This window comes from Chiloscyllium plagiosum, chromosome 19, assembly GCF_004010195.1.
Source record: "Chiloscyllium plagiosum isolate BGI_BamShark_2017 chromosome 19, ASM401019v2, whole genome shotgun sequence".
Taxonomy (NCBI): Eukaryota; Metazoa; Chordata; class Chondrichthyes; order Orectolobiformes; family Hemiscylliidae; genus Chiloscyllium; species Chiloscyllium plagiosum.
The window spans coordinates 20,842,722-20,860,270 of record NC_057728.1 but is presented as its reverse complement, the minus strand read 5'-3'; the positions used below and the strand labels follow the sequence as shown (position 1 = coordinate 20,860,270).

The 17,549-nt window shown below is 41.1% G+C and overlaps 1 protein-coding gene across 1 annotated transcript in view; it reads left to right on the top strand.

Moving 5' to 3' along the window:
- The window catches only part of LOC122559423 (RIB43A-like with coiled-coils protein 2), a 59,635-nt gene that overhangs the window by 706 nt on the left and 41,380 nt on the right, over positions 1–17,549 (top strand). The window contains exon 2 of the mRNA XM_043708871.1: positions 412–493. Within this exon, the coding sequence (XP_043564806.1) occupies positions 412–493 (82 nt within the window). The remainder of the gene's footprint in view (positions 1–411; positions 494–17,549) is intronic.

Genomic DNA, 17,549 nt, shown 5'->3' with positions numbered 1-17,549 from the left:
TTTTAATGCATAAAGATTAATAATTCATACTAAAGGAGACCACATAACAAAACCTTCCTCTTTTGCCTCTGATTTAGATTGTTGTTTTTAGTATTTATTGCTAGTAAATGATATTTCTTTTATTGGAGCATGGGATGGGCATCATTCTTAAGATCATATTTATTTGACATCCCTTACTGCCCTTAAGAAAGTGAATAGCTGATGTCGATATTCACGAACAGTGCTGTAAGAGGAAGATTTCCAGGAGTTTAAATTAGGAATAGAAATTTCAGAATATATGCTGAAGTATTAATTTTTTACTTTGAACAATATTCCCGATATCATAGTGGACATGATCCATAGAAATAGAGAAGCAGGCTGAAGTAAGTTAAGTATTTTTAAAATGTATACTGATCAGTTTTTTTTTAACAGATTGATAAACAGGCATTGGATGGCCAAATCAAAGATAAGAAAATTCATGAAGAGACAGAGGCTAGAAAACATTTAGCCTATGGTAAGTTCTATTGAATTCTGATGTATAGAAACATAATTTAAGGTAATGCATAAACTTGATAATTAGATCACAAAAAGTTGCTGTCAGCTGTCTGTTCAAATACTTGCAAGTGTTTGACCATGGGAGCGATATTAAACAAATATTTGTAACATATTTTACTATGGAAAAAGAAATGGAAGCTCGAGAATGCAGGGAAGTAATACTGGTGTTTTGAAAGCATCACATTACAGAAAATGATATGCTGAGGTCTTAGAAAATATAAAGGTGGATAAATCTCTGGGACCTGGTCTAATGTATTCCAGGATGTTGTGAAATGTTGGGGAGAAAATTGTGGGATCCTGTGCAGAAATATTTGTATCATCTATAACTACAGGTGAGATATAAAATAATTCGAGAGTGGCTAATGTTGTGCCTTTGTTTAACCAGTGATGTAAGGTGAGCCTAGGAACTATAGGCCTGTGAGTTTGACTTCAGTAGCGGGTAAGTTGTTGAAGGTGAGTGTCAAAGATAGAATTTATATGCATTTGGAGAAGCAAGGAATGATTAGGGATAGTCAGCATTGTTTTGTGTTAGGGAAATCATATGTCACAAAATTGAGTGAGTTTTTTGAGGAAGTAACCAAAACAATTGATCAGGGCAGAATGGTAGACGTTGTTTACTTAGACTTAGGAAAGCCACTCACAAGATTCTTCACAATAGACTAATTAATAAAATTAGATAACATGGGATTCAGGGGGAGCTTGGTGATTGCATACAAAATTAGATTAATGGCAGGAGACAGAGAATGGTGTTGGAGGGTTGTTTCTCAGACTGGAGGCATGTTACCAGCAGTGTTCCACAGGGATCAGTGCAGGGTCTGCTTTTGTTTATCATTTATGTAAATGATTTAGATGAGAATATAGAAGGCATGGTTAGTACGTTTGCAGATTATATCAAAATTGGTGGTATACTGGTCAGTGAAGAAGGTCATTTAAGATTGCAAAGAGATCTCGACCGATTGGGTCAATGTGCTGTGAAAGGCAGATGGAGTTTGATTAGGATAAAGGCGAAGTATTGCATTTTGGTAAGATAAATAAGAGCATGGCTTATACAATTAAAAGTAGCTCCTTGGGTAGTGTTGTACAGCAGAGAAACTAGGGTTTAGGTGTGCCACATGTAGACCGGTTGGTCAAGAAGCAAGCTTGCCTTCATTGGTCAGAATTCGAGTACAGAAATTAGGATGCCATGTTGAGATTTTACAGGACAATGGTGAGGCCTATTATGGAGGCTCTGTACTGTGTCCAATTTTGGTCACCCTATTACAAAGAGGATAATATTAAGCTGGAGAGGGTTTAGAAAAGATTTACCAGGATGTTGTCGAGAATAGAAGGTTTGAGTTGTAGCAAGTGGCTGGATAGGCTGGGAATGATGTGCAGGATCAGTGTTGGGATCATAACTGAAGTTTATTATCTTTTTTGGTTCTGCCTTTTAATATAGCCCCTAGCTGCTCATATTCCCTCATCAGAGCCTCTTTCCTCTTTCTACTTCTATAATTGGTGCCAACGTGAACCACAACAATCGGATCTTTCCTCTCCTTTCGAAGTTCAGATATTCTGAAGCCAGGCATTAGGCTACCAATACTGCCTTTGGGACTCTCAATCCTGGTCTCCGAGAACAGTGTCTATTTCTCTGACTTTACAATCCCCAATTACAACTATGTTTCTCTTTTTACTCCCACCCCGGTTGAGCAGCTCCCTATACCATGGTAGTAGGGTCAGTTTGCTGATCCTCTCTACATCCCCACTTTGATTCACACAGGGAACAGGAGTCACAAACCTGAACTGCTGTGCTCTTCCAGCACCACTAATCCAGAATCTGGTTTCCAGCATCTGCAGTCATTGTTTTTACCAGCCTTACTGATAGTCACACCTTCCTGTCTCTGACCACCAACTGCATTTGAGGTACTTAATCTAAAGAATGTTTTCTGAAATATAGTGTCCAGATAACTCTCCCCACACCCACTTATGTCGCAGTGCTGAAACATCAGACTCCAGGTCAATTCTGAGCTGGAGTTCCTCAAGCAACTAACACATGCTACAGATGTGATCACTGTAAACCATAACTGGGTCCAACAGCTATCACATCATGTAGCTTCAACATGTTATGTGGCCCGAATCTCTTTAGTTCTTAATTTAAGTTTTTAAAAAATTCATTCTGATCTTTTAATTTGCAGTCTAAATATACGATCCCTATTCACCTTCAATCTGAAAGTACATAATCAAATTACCAACCATTGAACTTGTGGTTTACCTGTAATGTCACTCTTTGTGCTGGGCCCCTGATCCTGGACTTCAATTAATCCTGTTAAAGCACCTTACGCACTATGACTCAAACAAAAAAAAGGCAAAAAGCGCCTCCTTCACTCTGCACTGAATTCTCATGTTTCCTCCAAATTTCTTGAACTATATAGTCACTCAGGCTAAGGCCCATTCCGGATGTGATCTTTCTTTCTTGACAGTGTAAAGCTAACTGTTTCATTTTGTTTCTTTTCAAGGATAAGCAGCCCATAATATAAAGGAGCATATTATAACTGGTGCACAAATCAACAACCTTTTACGCTGTTTGAGGAAGCAGCGTGTTAAACCCTGGAACGGCAAAGTATCTCATGGACAAAAAGGGGCATATTGAACTTCATAGAATCATACAATGATACAGCACAGAAGGAGGCTATTAGGCACATTGAGTCTGTGCCAATTCTTTGAAAGAGTAGTTCAGTTAGTTCCAGTCTAGTACTCTTTCATCATTTCCCTGCCATCTGTTTATTCTTAAAGTATTTATCCAATTCCCTTCTGAAAGCTATTACTGAATCTAGAATACTGCCATAACAGGGAGAGTTTTACAAATCCCAACCACTTTTCCATTTGAAAATAAAATCTTCCCCTTGTGTTACCTCTGCTTCTTTTGCTATTAATCTTAAATCCATGTTTCCTGGTGTTTGAACCTTCAGCCATTGGAAGTAACTTTCTTTCTTCATAATTTCACAGCCTATTCTGCTATATGGAGGACAATTCCATTTTCTGTGGTCTCCCTTATATCTGGATTTCTGGAACCACTATAATAAATCATTAGTGTATTCTCAATAAGCACTTTCATCCTTCCTAAATTGTGGTGTCCAGAATTAAGATGCTGGGGCAAAAGTAATATTTTATATAGGTTTAGCATAACCTCCTAGTTATTAACTGCTTTGTTAACCTATCTTGTGATCTTCAAAGATTTGTACAGAAACGTCTCAGGTCTATCCATTCATACATGCTCTTTAAACTTATACTGGTTAATTTGTATTGTCTCAACTCCACCAAAGTGGCCATGTCCTCTCAAGTTAGTTATTATCTTTTTCAGTATAAAATATGTAAACTTTGCTGAATTTCATGTGAACTCTGAATGGAAAGATGAAGAAAAGTTTATAAACCTACTACTTTCTTTGTAGTTGCCTGTTCCATGTCAACCATTCTTTCTCAGAAGAATGAATTCAGATTCATTGAAAACTGAAACATTGATTCATACTGAGCATTGTGCTTATGTTATAACAGCATGAGTAATTATCAATGCTTCATATATTTCCAAGTAGTTCTATCCTGCACTTGCAATGGATGGACAATGTTTTGGATGAAATGTTGAATCATCATGGTCTGATGATTCTTTAAATCTTTGACCTGGACCTAGTCCTTAGAACTCCCTCCACAAGCCTAGCTTGCAATCAACCTTTTATAACTCCATCTATTCTTGCGATAATGCAATCCAGTTCTATTTTTTGATATTACATCACCTTTTTTGCTGTCAATTGGGAGTTGTCCTTGAAATATTTTGCTCATAAAATTCTATGAATATTGTTGCAGGAAATGTCCCTCTGAAAGAAACAGCAAAATAGTTGGACACTAGAGATTCAATACCATACAAAAATGGACAAGGGAACTACTGGAGGTCTTCCTACTTTGGCAATAGAAAGTAACAGTCAGTAGAAGCAGTATTGAGATGAAATTCATATACAAAATGTTAATGAAAGTGTGGTAAATACGTAGAGACAAAAAAAGACCTCAACTTCTGCCTGGGCAGCCTATAGCCTGGAGGACTCCACATTGAGTTCTCTAATTTCAAATAACTTTCCTCCCCAACCCCTGACTCCCTTCCCAGCCCTACCCCCTCCCTTCCACTGCTCCCTGCCACCAACCGGATTAATTCCTCCCATTGAACATCATATCCTCTACCTGTCTTCGCCTATCCCCATTTTACCACCCTGCCCTCACCTCCCATTTTATCTGGTGCTCCCCCCACACCCATCCCCAATCCTGAAGAAGGGTTACATCCAAAATATCAATTTCTGCACCTCCTGATACTGCCTGACTTGCTGTGTTCTTCCAGCCTCCTGCCTGTCTACTAATAAATAAGTCAAGCTGGGAGTTGACCAGTAAGTTTGAAGAAAGTGTTTCTATGGCACAAGCACTCATCCAGTAGTGCCTCACCAAATAGTGTCCCTTTATATTCTCAGTTAGAGGTTTTAATCATAGAATCCCTACAATGTGGAAACAGGCTCTTTGGCCTCCAAGTCCACACTGACTCTCCGAAGAATAACCCACCCACACCTATTCCCCTATGTTTACCCCTGATTAACACACCTAGCCTGCATAACCCTGAACACCATGGGCAATTTAGCATGGCCAATTCACCTAACCTACACATCTTTGGATTGTGCAAGGAAAGCAGAGCACCTGGAAACAACCCACGCAGACATAGGGTAAAAGTACAAACTCCACGCAGACAGTCGCCCGAGGCTAGAATTGAACCCAGGTTCCTGGCATTGTGAGGCAGCAATTCTAACCACTGAGCTACCGTGTGAGGCCTAAGAGAACATTTCACAGTTAATCACAACCAATCTCCATGTGACTTTTGCTGATATGGCTACATGAGCAGAGCCATGGAGCAATTACCACTTCTGGGATCCCTTAGCAGTTCAAGGGTTTTGAAGCTAATTGTATCCACGACCAAACATAACAAACTTAATATCTTCATTAATGAACCTTGATTCTTTCTAATCTAAATGGCTCAGATTATGCATTCAATAGATTTGTTTTTGATCTTTGGCATCAACTCCACTTTCCTGCCTGCTCTTCATGTACCTTGATTCCCTGAGAAATCAAAAATCTGTCTACCTCAGCCTTAAACATGTTTAATAAGGAGCATCCAGAAACTGTGGGAGTAGGGAATTTCAAAGCTTCAAAATTATTTGAGTCAAGAAAACTCTATCTTAAATGCTCAGCCCTTATCATGAGACTCATCCCCCATGTTCTAGATTTTCCAGTTAGTGTGCACCCTGTAAAGCCTCTTCAGAATTGTCTATGTTTTAATAATACAGTCTCTCATTCACACAGACCCAATTTATGCAGCCTATCATAATGGGATAATCCTTTTGTATCAGTATATCAGGCATTTTAAGCACATGGATGGCCCAAAGACCATGAAGCAGGGCTTTTTAATTTTGCTCGCATCAGATCCTTACTAACATAAAGTGAAATTAGAAGTTAAAAAAAGGAAAACAGATATTTACATGGGATTAATTCCTTTCTTTATTCATTTATCAGAAGTGGGTGAAGCCAGCATTTATTAACTTGCTACTCGCCCTGAACTAAATGGCTTATTGGACAACTTCAGAGAGCAGCTAAGAATTAATCACTTAGCCTTGGGTCTGGAATCATATGTATGCCAGACCAAGAATAGATGGCAGATTTCTTATTTAAATGCCATTAGTGAACTAGATGAGTTTTACAAGAATCAACAGGGTCACCACTAGAATAAGTTTCAGATTTCTATTGAATTCACATTCTGCCATCTGCCATGGTGAGATTTGAACTTGTGTACCCAAATCATTCACCTGGCATGCTGTATCCTGTCAAAAAAAAGCCTCATACAGAGAGGGGGAAGCAGTGGCATACGGGCAATTTGTCAAAGACAGAACCTCTATAAAGACTCCACTTGTTTGGACAAGCTGTTCAACTCCGAGCCTTCCCACAGCTATTGCTACCTGCTGCTGGAGGCCTGGTTATACGCTTTGCTGCTTGAAACTTTCTTTTCTTATGCTACTAATCTGGAGAATTGCTAGTTAATAGGTCAAATTTGCTCAAGAAGATCTCTGCCGCCTTGCCTGTTTTGGTTCTGTCCATGGGATTCTGGCTCAAAGGCAGATATACCACATTAGGATCTAGGTCGGTCAAGTATCCAGGCATCACATGTTAACAGTTGTTGCTTCAGATGCTGCTTCCTGGTAGGTGGGTCATCCCTGCACTGTCTCTGAGGCCTCTCTAACACTAAATGCACCCAACATTCACAACATGCAGGCCACTCTAAAATTCCTCATCGCAATCCAGCTCAACTTCACTTGAGCTATTACACCCAACACCTCAGGTTCCACAATGCCATTGGGAGAACTGCTTGCCTCCACATCATCCACCAGACAGTTGGCCTCAAACAACTTGGTCGTGTTGTAGAACAGAGAGACCTAGAGGTTAGGGTACATAATTCTTTGAAATTTGCATCACTGGTAAACCTGATGGTTAAGAAGGAGAAATTGAGGACTGCAGATGCTGGGGATCAGAGTCAAAAAGTATGGCGCTGGAAAAGCACAGCCAGTCAGGCAGCAACCAAGGAGCAGGAGAGTCCGGATGAAAAGCTTATGCTCAAAACATTGACTCTCCTGCTCCTTGGATGCGGCCTGACCAACTATGCTTTTCCAGCGCCACACTTTTTGAGGAGGGTCATTAAGAAGGCATTTAGCATGCTTGACTTCATTATTCAGGCCTTTGAGTGTAGGGGTTGGAAAAGCCTGTAAGGGTTGTACAGAATGTTGGTGAGACCTTGTCTGGAGTACTGTGTGCAGTTCTGGTCACCCTGCTTTAGAAAGGATATTATTAATTTGAAGAGGGTTCAGATAAGGTTTACCAAAATATTGCTGGGAATGGAGGGTTTGAATTATAAAAAATAGGCTGGGACTTTTTTTCATTGGAGCACAGGAGGTTGAGGGGTGATCATACAGAGATGTTTAAAATCATGAGGGGCATAGATAGGGTGAATATTAAGGGTCTTTTCCCAATGGTAATGGGGCACATTTTAAGGTGAAGAGAACTATTTAAAAGGGATCTGAGGGGCAACTTTTTCACATAGATGGTGGGTTTGTGTGTGGAATGAACTGCCAAAGGGAGATGGTAGAGTTAGAACATTTAAAAGACTTTTGGATAAGTATATGAATAGGAAAGGTTTGGAGTTATATGGGTCAAACACGGGCAAGTGGGATCAGTTTAGTTTGAGAACATGATCAGTGTGGACTGCTGTATGACTCTATAACTCCTGTGAATCATTTTCTGAGGCTGCCCTCTGTTTACTTGTTCAACAACATAGGTTTAGCCATCTGCGTCCAGCTACTTAATAATACTACGGAATTTGGTGTCTCACACTTCCTGAATCATATTCCTATGATATTCTGAATACAGAGGAATAACTTTGCACTGATCCTGTTAGTCTTGTAATTGTTCAACATTTATCTTCTCAGCGCTTCTCTCCAAGTTCTTTCAGACACCTTCATGAATACCTGGCTTAACCTAACTCGGCTACCCACTCATTGACCTGGCAAACTCCTTCAGGGGATGTGATGAAACCATGGACAGAATCCACTGGAAGGACTGGTTCTCATCCAGAGCAGAGAGTGTAGAGCATGGGGATAAATATGGGGTAGTTTTGTCAAAATAAACCAGCTCTATAAGGGACTCTGCCTACTTTCTTTACTCTCAGGATGCAAAGTACACAGATGATCATGCAGAGTACAACTTACCCTTCAGATGACTGGCTTTTGGCAATGTCATACTCTTGCAAAGCTTTTATTGAACTTTGCTCTTGACGTTATACTCTGATCACTGTAAAATTGATATGGAATATTGAAATTGACATGTACTAAAAATCTGGCCAAAACATCTATGAGCATGAGAGCATATTTGGATTCTTTACTGCCAAAGTCAAGGAAAAGAAATTCTATTAAAGAACCTCTAGAGGTCTCTTGGAAACCAAGGATTCCATATTGGGATAAGGTCGCTTCCCTAATTTGGCCAAACTATCCCTTTTACAATTTTAACAGAAGTCATCAAATCAGCAACCACTTTGGATCAATAAGATTGCTCTCTGATCAAAATGGTTATATTTTCCATCTTTTAACATCCTGTTTGAACATGTACTGATGCCAAAAATTGACATTTGAGACTGCCGGCAAGGATGAATTGCTTCGTTTTGTTTTCACTGTTGTGAATGTATTCGGGGATTCTGTCCTCCTTCTTGACTTCTTCTAGCACTTCAGCAGTTTTTGTGCCTGTTTGCTCTCCCTCATCAGCTCATAGAATCCATATATAGAATCCCTACAGTGTGTAAACAGGCCTTCGACCCAACAAGTTCACACTGACCCTCTAAAGAGTAACCCACCCAGACCCATTCCCCCTACCCTATACACATCCCTGAGCACTGTGGGCAATTTAGCATAGCCAATTCACCTAACTTGCACATCTTTGACTGTGGGAGGAAACCAGAGCACCCACAGGAAACCCACACAGACACTGGGAGAATGTGAATCTCCACACAGACAGTCACCCAAAGATGGAATCGAGCTCAGGTCCCTGGTGCTGTGAAGAAGCAGTGATAACCACTAATGTTGGGTTGATGAATTTTAGGCCTTCCAGTGGAAGTGCAGTCTGCTGATGGATGCCCACATCAATCACAAGAGCCGAGGAAATATAAGGAGTAGGCCGTTCAGCCCCTTAAACATGCCCCAGACTTGAAAAGCTCATGGCTGATCTCAACTAAGCATCAATTCCTCCTTTGTGTCAACTTCTCATACCTCTCAACTGCTTGATTATTTCAAAAATCTATCTCCTGTTTAAATACTTACAGTGATCGAGTCTTTACAATTCTCTGGATTAGAGATTTCCAGACATTCATCACCTCCATCAGAAATAATTTGTTTGCTTCTCAGTTTTAAATCAGTGTTCCATTATTCTGTAATTATAGCCCCCAGTTTGAGGCTCCTCCACTGGTGGAAACACCTTCGTAATATCTACCCTTTTGAGCCTTCTAAGAATCATGTCTGTTTCAACAAGACCACATCTCATTCTTCTAAACTCTAATGAATAAAGGCCTAACCTGTTTAACTGTTCTTGATAAGACACCCCCATTATCCAAGGAATCAGGCCACTAAACCTCTTTTGAATTGCCTCCAATGCCAATATATTCTTTCTTAAGTACAGGTACACAGTAATCCATATGCAACCTCACCAACATCCTGTGCAATTGAAACAAAATTTCCCTGTCTTTAAACTGCAGTTCCCTAGCAATAAAAGCAAAAATGCCATTTGAATTACTCGCTGCATTTGGATGTTAAACTTTTGTGCTTGATGCACAATGATAGCCAGGTCCCTCTGTGCTTCAATTTCTTGCATTCTCTCCCCATTTGAATAATAGTCGGCCTTTTGATTCTTCTTATCAAATTGCATGACCCACACTTTCTTGCATTAAACTCCATCTGCCAGGGTTTTGTCCCATGGTCAATTATCTCCTTGCAGTATCCTTTTGTCACAACATGTCTTCCCAACTAAAGATAGTCACCATAATCCCAGAGGACCATAGGGTTGCACTCGCATTACAGAGAGAGATGACTAGTGACTGGTCACTACACCTCAGGTGAGGGGAAAGGTTGAACAGGAGAGTCCTTCATGGTAACCTCAACTGGTGTGGGAATTGAACCCAAGTTCTTGGTATTACCAGCTAAGATCAATTTCTTGAGTTTCCTGGTTTCCTGCCATTCATTCAGCAATCCTTTGTTTTGTTACCCCATCCAAAATGCATCACATCACATTTATCAAGGTTAAAGTTGACAAGTGTGGCGCTGGAAAAGCACAGCAGATCAAGCAGCATCCAAGGAGCAGGAGAGTCAATGTTCTGGCATCAGCCTTTCATCAGGAATGTGGAGGGGGAATGGGACTCAAAACTAAGTAGGAAGGTGGGTGTTAGGAAGGGGCTCGGGGCCAGGTAAGTGGGAAGGTGACAGGTGGATGCAGGTTGGAGGTAATTGTGATAGGGTGACAGGTGGATGCAGGTTGGAGGTAATTGTGATAGGTCTGTGGGGAGGATGGAATGGATAGATGGGAAGGAAGATGGACAAGTCCAGAGGGTGGTGCCATTGGAGGGTTGGATCTGGGATGTGGTAGGGGGAGGGGAGATTGGGAAACTGGTGAATTCGATGTTGCTGTCATGTGGCTGGAAGGTCCCAATGTGGAAGATGAGGCATTCTTCCTCCAGTTGGTGAGTGAGTTTGATTTGGTGGTGGAGGAGGCCCAGGACTTGCATATCCTTGAAGGAGTGCGAGGGGGAGTTCAAGTGGTTGGCCACAGAGTGGTGGGGTTGGTTGATGCGCATGTCCCTGAGATGTACCCTGAATTGCTTCAAGAGTTGGCATCCTGTCTCCCCAATGTAGAGGAGACCCCATCAAGAGCAACAGATGTAGTAGATGAGGTAGGTGGATGTGAAGGAAAATTTCTGCTGCATTTGAAATGATCCTTTAGGGCCTTGGACTGAGGTGAGGGGGGAGGTGTGGGCACAGGTTTTACACTTCTTGCTGCTGCCAGGGAACGTGCTGGGTGTGAGTTGGTGGACGTAATGAGGGGGTCATGGAGGTAATGGTCACTGCAAGCACAGGAACTTCCTCCCACCCCTCCTCCTGTAAAAAGGCGATCCCTTACTCCCAATTCCTATGCCTCCATCGTATCTACTCTCAGGAGGAGCAGTTCCACTACAGCATATCCCAGATTTCAAAGACTGCAATTTACCCTCCTACATGATCAACAATGCCCTCCAGCACATCTCTTCCACTTCCTGCATCTCTGGCCTCGACCCCACCCCTCCAACCGCAACAAGGATAGAACCCTCCGGTCCTCACATTCCACCCCATGAATCTCTGCATACAGCACATTATCCTCTGCCATTTCTGCCACCTTCAGTCATATCGTCATATCGTCATAGAGTCATAGAGATGTACAGCATGGAAACAGACCATACCCACCAGATATCCCAACCCAATCTAGTCCCACCTGCCAGCACCCGGCCCATATCCCTCCAAACCCTTCCTATTCATATATCCATCCGAATGCCTCTTAAATGTTGCAATTGTACCAATCTCCACCACTTCCTCTGGCAGCTCATTCCATACCCATACCACCTTCTGTGTGAAAAAGTTGCCCCTTAGGTCTCTTTTATATCTTTCCCCTCTCACCCTAAGCCTATGCCTTCTAGTTCTGGACTCCCGATCCCAGGGAAAAGACTTTTGCATGCCCCTCATTATACCCTATTCATGCCCCTCATAATTTTGTAAACCTCTATAAGGTCACCCCTCAGCCTCTGACCAAAGATATGTTTCCCTCCCCATCCCTATCTAGTGTTCAAAGAGTCCATTCCTTCTGTGACTCCCTTGTTAAGTCCATGCCACCCACCAAACCGCCCTCCATGCCTGCATCTTCCCTTACCATAGCAAGAGGTGTAAAACCTGCACCCACACCTCCTCTCTCACCTCCGTCCAAGGCTCTATAGAATTATTTCAAATCTGGCGAAGATTTTCTTTCACATCCACCCACCTCATCTACTGCCTCCATTGCTCTCAATATAGTCTCCTGTACATTGGGGAGACAGGACGTCAACTCGTAGAGCGGTTCAGGGAACATCTCTGGGATAGATTCACCAATCAACCCCACCGGCCAGTGGCCAATGACTTCAACCGCTCCTCCCACTCCCCCAAGGACATACAAATCCTGGGCCTCCTCCGCTGCCAAATCAATCCTACCTGCCAACTATAGGAAGAACGCTTCGTCGTCCTCCTGGGATCTTCCAACCACACAACATCAATATCGACTTCACCAGTTTCCAAATCTCCCCTCCCCCACCTAATCCCAGATCTAACCCTCCAACTCAATACAGCCCTCTTGACCTGTCTTACCTGTCCATTTTCCTTCCCACCTATCTGCTCTACCCTCCCCACAGACCAATCACAATTACCTCCCACCTGCAGTCACCTATTATCATCCCACCTACCTTCCCTCCAGCCCCATCCCTTCCTCTAGTTATCTCTCAGCCGCCTACCCCCTCCACACTCGTGATGAAGGGCTTATGCACAAAACTTTGATTCTCGTCCTCTTCGATGCTGACTGACCTTTCCAGCATCACACTTTTCAATTCTGACCATACAGCATCTGCAATCCTAGTTTCTCCTTATCAAGGTTAAAATCCATCTGCCCCTAATCTGCTCACCTGACCAATCCGTTTATATCCTCCAGTAGCCTAACATCTTCCTCCTCTGTCAACCACTTGGCAATTCTTTGTGTCATCTGCAAACTTACTTATCATCTCCCCCACATTCTCATCTACATTATTTATGAATATCACAAAGAATAAGGGACACAGTGCTGATCCCTGTAACAGAAACCATCTTCTACCACCGCCCTCTGTCTTCTATCACTCAGCTGATTTTGGATTCAACTTGCCCAGTTACCCTGAATCCCATGAGACTTTGTCTTTCTTATCAGTTACCATCTGGGTTTTTGTCAAAGCCTCTGCAGCCACTTTCTTTAAAGCACTTGGATGCAGGCCAACAGGTCCATAGCACTTGTCAGACTTCAGTCCTAGTAATTTTTCAAATGCTTTGTCTCTCATGATCAAGGCTGTTACAGCCTTTTCCTCCCATTAATGCCTTACTTAACTGATACATTTAGGATGTTTCAGTGCCCTCCACTATGATGACTGATGCAAAATATTGATTTATATCTGGTCCCTTTTTCAATTCCCCACATTATTCAAGGGTCTCCATTCACTTTTTATCTATTGTCTTTTCATATCTCTGTAGCAGCTCTTGCCATTACATTTATTGCCAATTTACTTCATAATCAATTTTTTTTTTCATTTTTATTAACCTTTTAGTAATCCACTGCTGGTTCCTAAAAAACTAATTCCTACTCTTTTGGCCACCAGTAGTTTTCACTACTTTGTACGACTTCATTTTTGATTGGATATTCTCCTTGGCCAGATTTGTTAACCACAGGTGATTCATCCTTCACATCTAGTCCTCCTTTCTGACTCAAATAAACTTTTGCTGAGCATCATCCAATATCTGCTTAAATGTTTGCTGCTGCTCATCTACTGTTCTCCCCTTCAGTCTATCTTTCTACTCTGCTTTAGACAATTCTTTGTCCATAACTTTTTTTAATGCCCTTATTTAAGTTGAAGTTACTGGTTTGAGACCTGAATTGCTCTCCCTCAATCTGAATTTGAAATTCTACTATGTTGTGATCAGTACCCATGAGAGGATGTCTTATTAATCCACCGATTATACATTACTAGAAATACAATAGCCTTTTGGAGTCTGAGAGTCATAGAAATGTAAAGTACGGAAATAGACCCTTCGATCCAACTCGTCCATGCGACCAGATATCCCAACCTAATCTCGTCCCAGTTGTCAGCACTGGGCCCATATCCCTCCAAGCCCTTCCTATTCATATACCCATCCAATGCCTTTTAAATATTGCAATTTTACTAGCCTCCACCACTTCCTCTGGCAGCCCATTCCATACACACATCACCCTCTGTGTGGAAACTTTGCCCCTTTAGGTCTCTTATATATTTTGCATCTCACCCTAAACCTATGCCATCTAGTTCTGGATTCCCCCACCCCAGGGAAAAGACTTTGTCTATTTATCCTACCCATGCCCTTCATGATTTTATAAACCTCTATAATGTCACCCCTCAGCCTTCAATGCTCCAGGGAAAACAACCCCAGCCTATTGACTTCCTAGTCCTGGTCACCCTGCAACCACATCACTTAAATAGCTAGCATGTCATATTCATTCATTTCTATTTGTACCCTCAAGTCATCTATCTTGTTACAAAAGTTGTGAGCATTCGGGTAAAGAGCCTTAAGATTTCACGTTTTCTCATTATTACTGTTTCTGGTTTCAACTTCTGCTGTACTGCTTGTATTTCTGGCCCTTCCTGTCTCAAGTGAATTATTGTTTGCCTCTTCACTACCCCACACCTATACTCTCTCGTTTCTTTTTGAGTTTTTAAACTTCCCTTCAATTGTATCTTCCCTACTACTAATTTGTTGAGTGGCTGATTTACAATTCTTGCTCCGTGATTTGCCAGGACATTGGTAAACATGATTAAAATGAAGCTATTCCAATAGAACAGCTCTCTGTTTTTCCCATTATTTATGTCAGTGCCTCATGCAGAATCCATATCTCCTGCAGCAATCTTTAAACCACACATTTATCTCTCCAATCTGATTACCCTAGACCAATTTGCACGTGGCTCAGTTAGTAGTCTGGAGATTATTACTTTTGGGATTCTGCTTTTCAATTTAGCCCCGAGCTGCTCATAATCCCTCAGCATAACTGTTCTACTCATGCTATTGTTATCTACCTGGAGCACAACAACCAGATCCTTCCCTTTGCACAAGTTCCTCCACAGTCCAGAAGAAAGGCTCTAAACCTTGGCACCATGTAGGCAACACAGCCTTTAGGCTGTGTCTTTGCTGTAGAGAATTTATCAGTTCCCCTAACTATTATATTACCTATTACTCTAACAGTTCTCTTTCCTCCTTCCTCGCCTCACTTAAATAGTGCTCTGTACTACCCATTTTCTCTGCTGTCCATGTTATTATCTACACTGCGAGCAAGAATTTCATACCTATTGGATAAGAGCACTAGCTAAGGTGGTTCCAAAGCTAAATTCTGGACCCCTTTATATGCCTCGCTCACAGTCACGCCCTTCATGCCCCTGATCAGATGAAATTTGATGTACTTAATCTAAGTGATGTGACTGTCACCTGAAACAATGTCCAGGTAACTGTCCACCTCCCTGATGTTTTGAAGTATCCACATCTCTATTCAGTTTTGGCAGTACCAACAGCAAATAAAGGAACTGGAAAGTTACCTTTCTATTCAGGCTAACAGATCCTCATTTAATTTCATAAGGCTTGTCTCTTACGTTACAGAAAGGATACCAGAAATTTATAGGCTGCCCTAGGCAGCCCAATTCCAGTGAAAATGCAAAATGCCTAAGAGAATAATACCTTGGCTATCAGAAAACATTTCTTGGAGATGCCACTCTAGTCTTTGATGTAAGGCAGATTGAAAGTGAGAAATGACAGAATGTTTCTTGTGTTACAACTAGACTGACTTAGATGGACAGCGTGAAGATCATTATTCTGGGATTCTTAATTCAATTTACACAAATGAAGAGAAATTATGGTTAAACTGGGACAACCAGTATGTTTACATGGATTTGAGCCCATAGTTCACATGTTTTAGAAAAACTTTTGTCCATGGATGGCTCAGTCAACTGCTCAAGCTCCCCTGCCTGGTCCCTCCCTCACCGTTACCATGATGTTGGAGGTCCCATGAATCCAAGAACGTATCTGATTCTTATGCAAATATAGCTTTCTTTTTTAAGTACGGAAACCAAAACTCTAAACAGTACTCTTCACAAAAACTCAGCAGAATTGTAATAAGACTTCCTTATTCTTTTAATCCAATCCCTTTGTAATAAAGGCCACATGCATTTGCCTTCTTAATTTCTTGTTGTACAGCATACTAACGTGCTGTGATTTTTTTTGTATGTGTAAACTTAATTCCTGATGTTTAGAGGGACTTACAAGTCTCACAAAATATTCTACTCTTCTATTCCTATTACATGTAGTTCTTTTATAATGCGATGGGTGCATTTGTGTGCAATACCGCATTATAGAAAAATTGTACTTTAGAACTAGCCCTTAAAGTGTTAGTGATGTAATCACATTACAGCCACCACACATTTTAAAAATCCATGCTTTTGAAATAGTGTCCCCAATTCGTCAATAGCGAATTCCTGTTAATGAAATATCCGTTATTGCAGAATGACCTGTACTAAGTAAATCATTACATGTCTTCATACTGTGCTTCACATGCCAGCTTGTTTTGCACATGTTTTTTTTTATATAGATATTTTTATTAGAAATTTAACATTTTTACAAGTTTACAAAAATAAACAAAACTCTCAGATATAAATATTGATATACAATTAGCTCAAATATACAATAGCCAAAATTTGACAAAAAAAACAAAAACAACAAAAAAATCCGAAAAGCAAAAAAAACAAACAAACAAACCTCAACTATCTACTAATCTAACCTACAACTAACCAGAGTGTATATTTAAGTCTCTTACATGCTCGGGATGTGTTAACATCAGATATGATAAAACCCGTATTCGTGCGGGATTCCTCCCCAGAGGGGCCGCGGACCAGCCAGGTTTGTAATCTCAATTAAATAAAAGCCCTTGTTAGGATAGCCGAAATATCTGTATTTATGTAATTCAAAAAGGGCTGCCATATTTTATAAAATAATTCGGTCTTTCAGTGCACCATATTTGTAAGGAAGTCAAGGGGAATACATTCCATAATTAGTCTGTGCCAATTTGAAAGTCCAGGGGGGCCCTCAGCCGCCCAGTTCACCAAAATATTTTTCCTTGCACAGAAAGAAAGAATAGAAAATAGTCTCTTCCCATACGTGTCCAGGGAGGGAAAGTTCGAAAAGCCCAAGAGGAGAGATACGGGGTCCACTTTAATTTCCGTTCCTAAAATTTCTATCAGGGTACTTGCTACTTTAGTCCAATATCCACGGATCTTATGACAGGTACATAAGCAATGTACAAGAGTGCCCACCTCTATTTTGCATTTAGGACACATTGGAGATGCTCCTGCCTTAAATTTTGCCAATCGAACCGGTGCTATATGGGCCCTATGAAGTATCTTCAGCTGGATAGCCTGGGTTCTGTTAAAAATAGTAATTCTTCTAGCATTTTCCCAGATATCATCCCACGTTTCTGTGGAGATTTCTAGTCCCAGATCCTGATCCCATGTTTTAAGCAGATTATCCATATCTCCCGATACTTCATCATGTAATAAATGATAAATA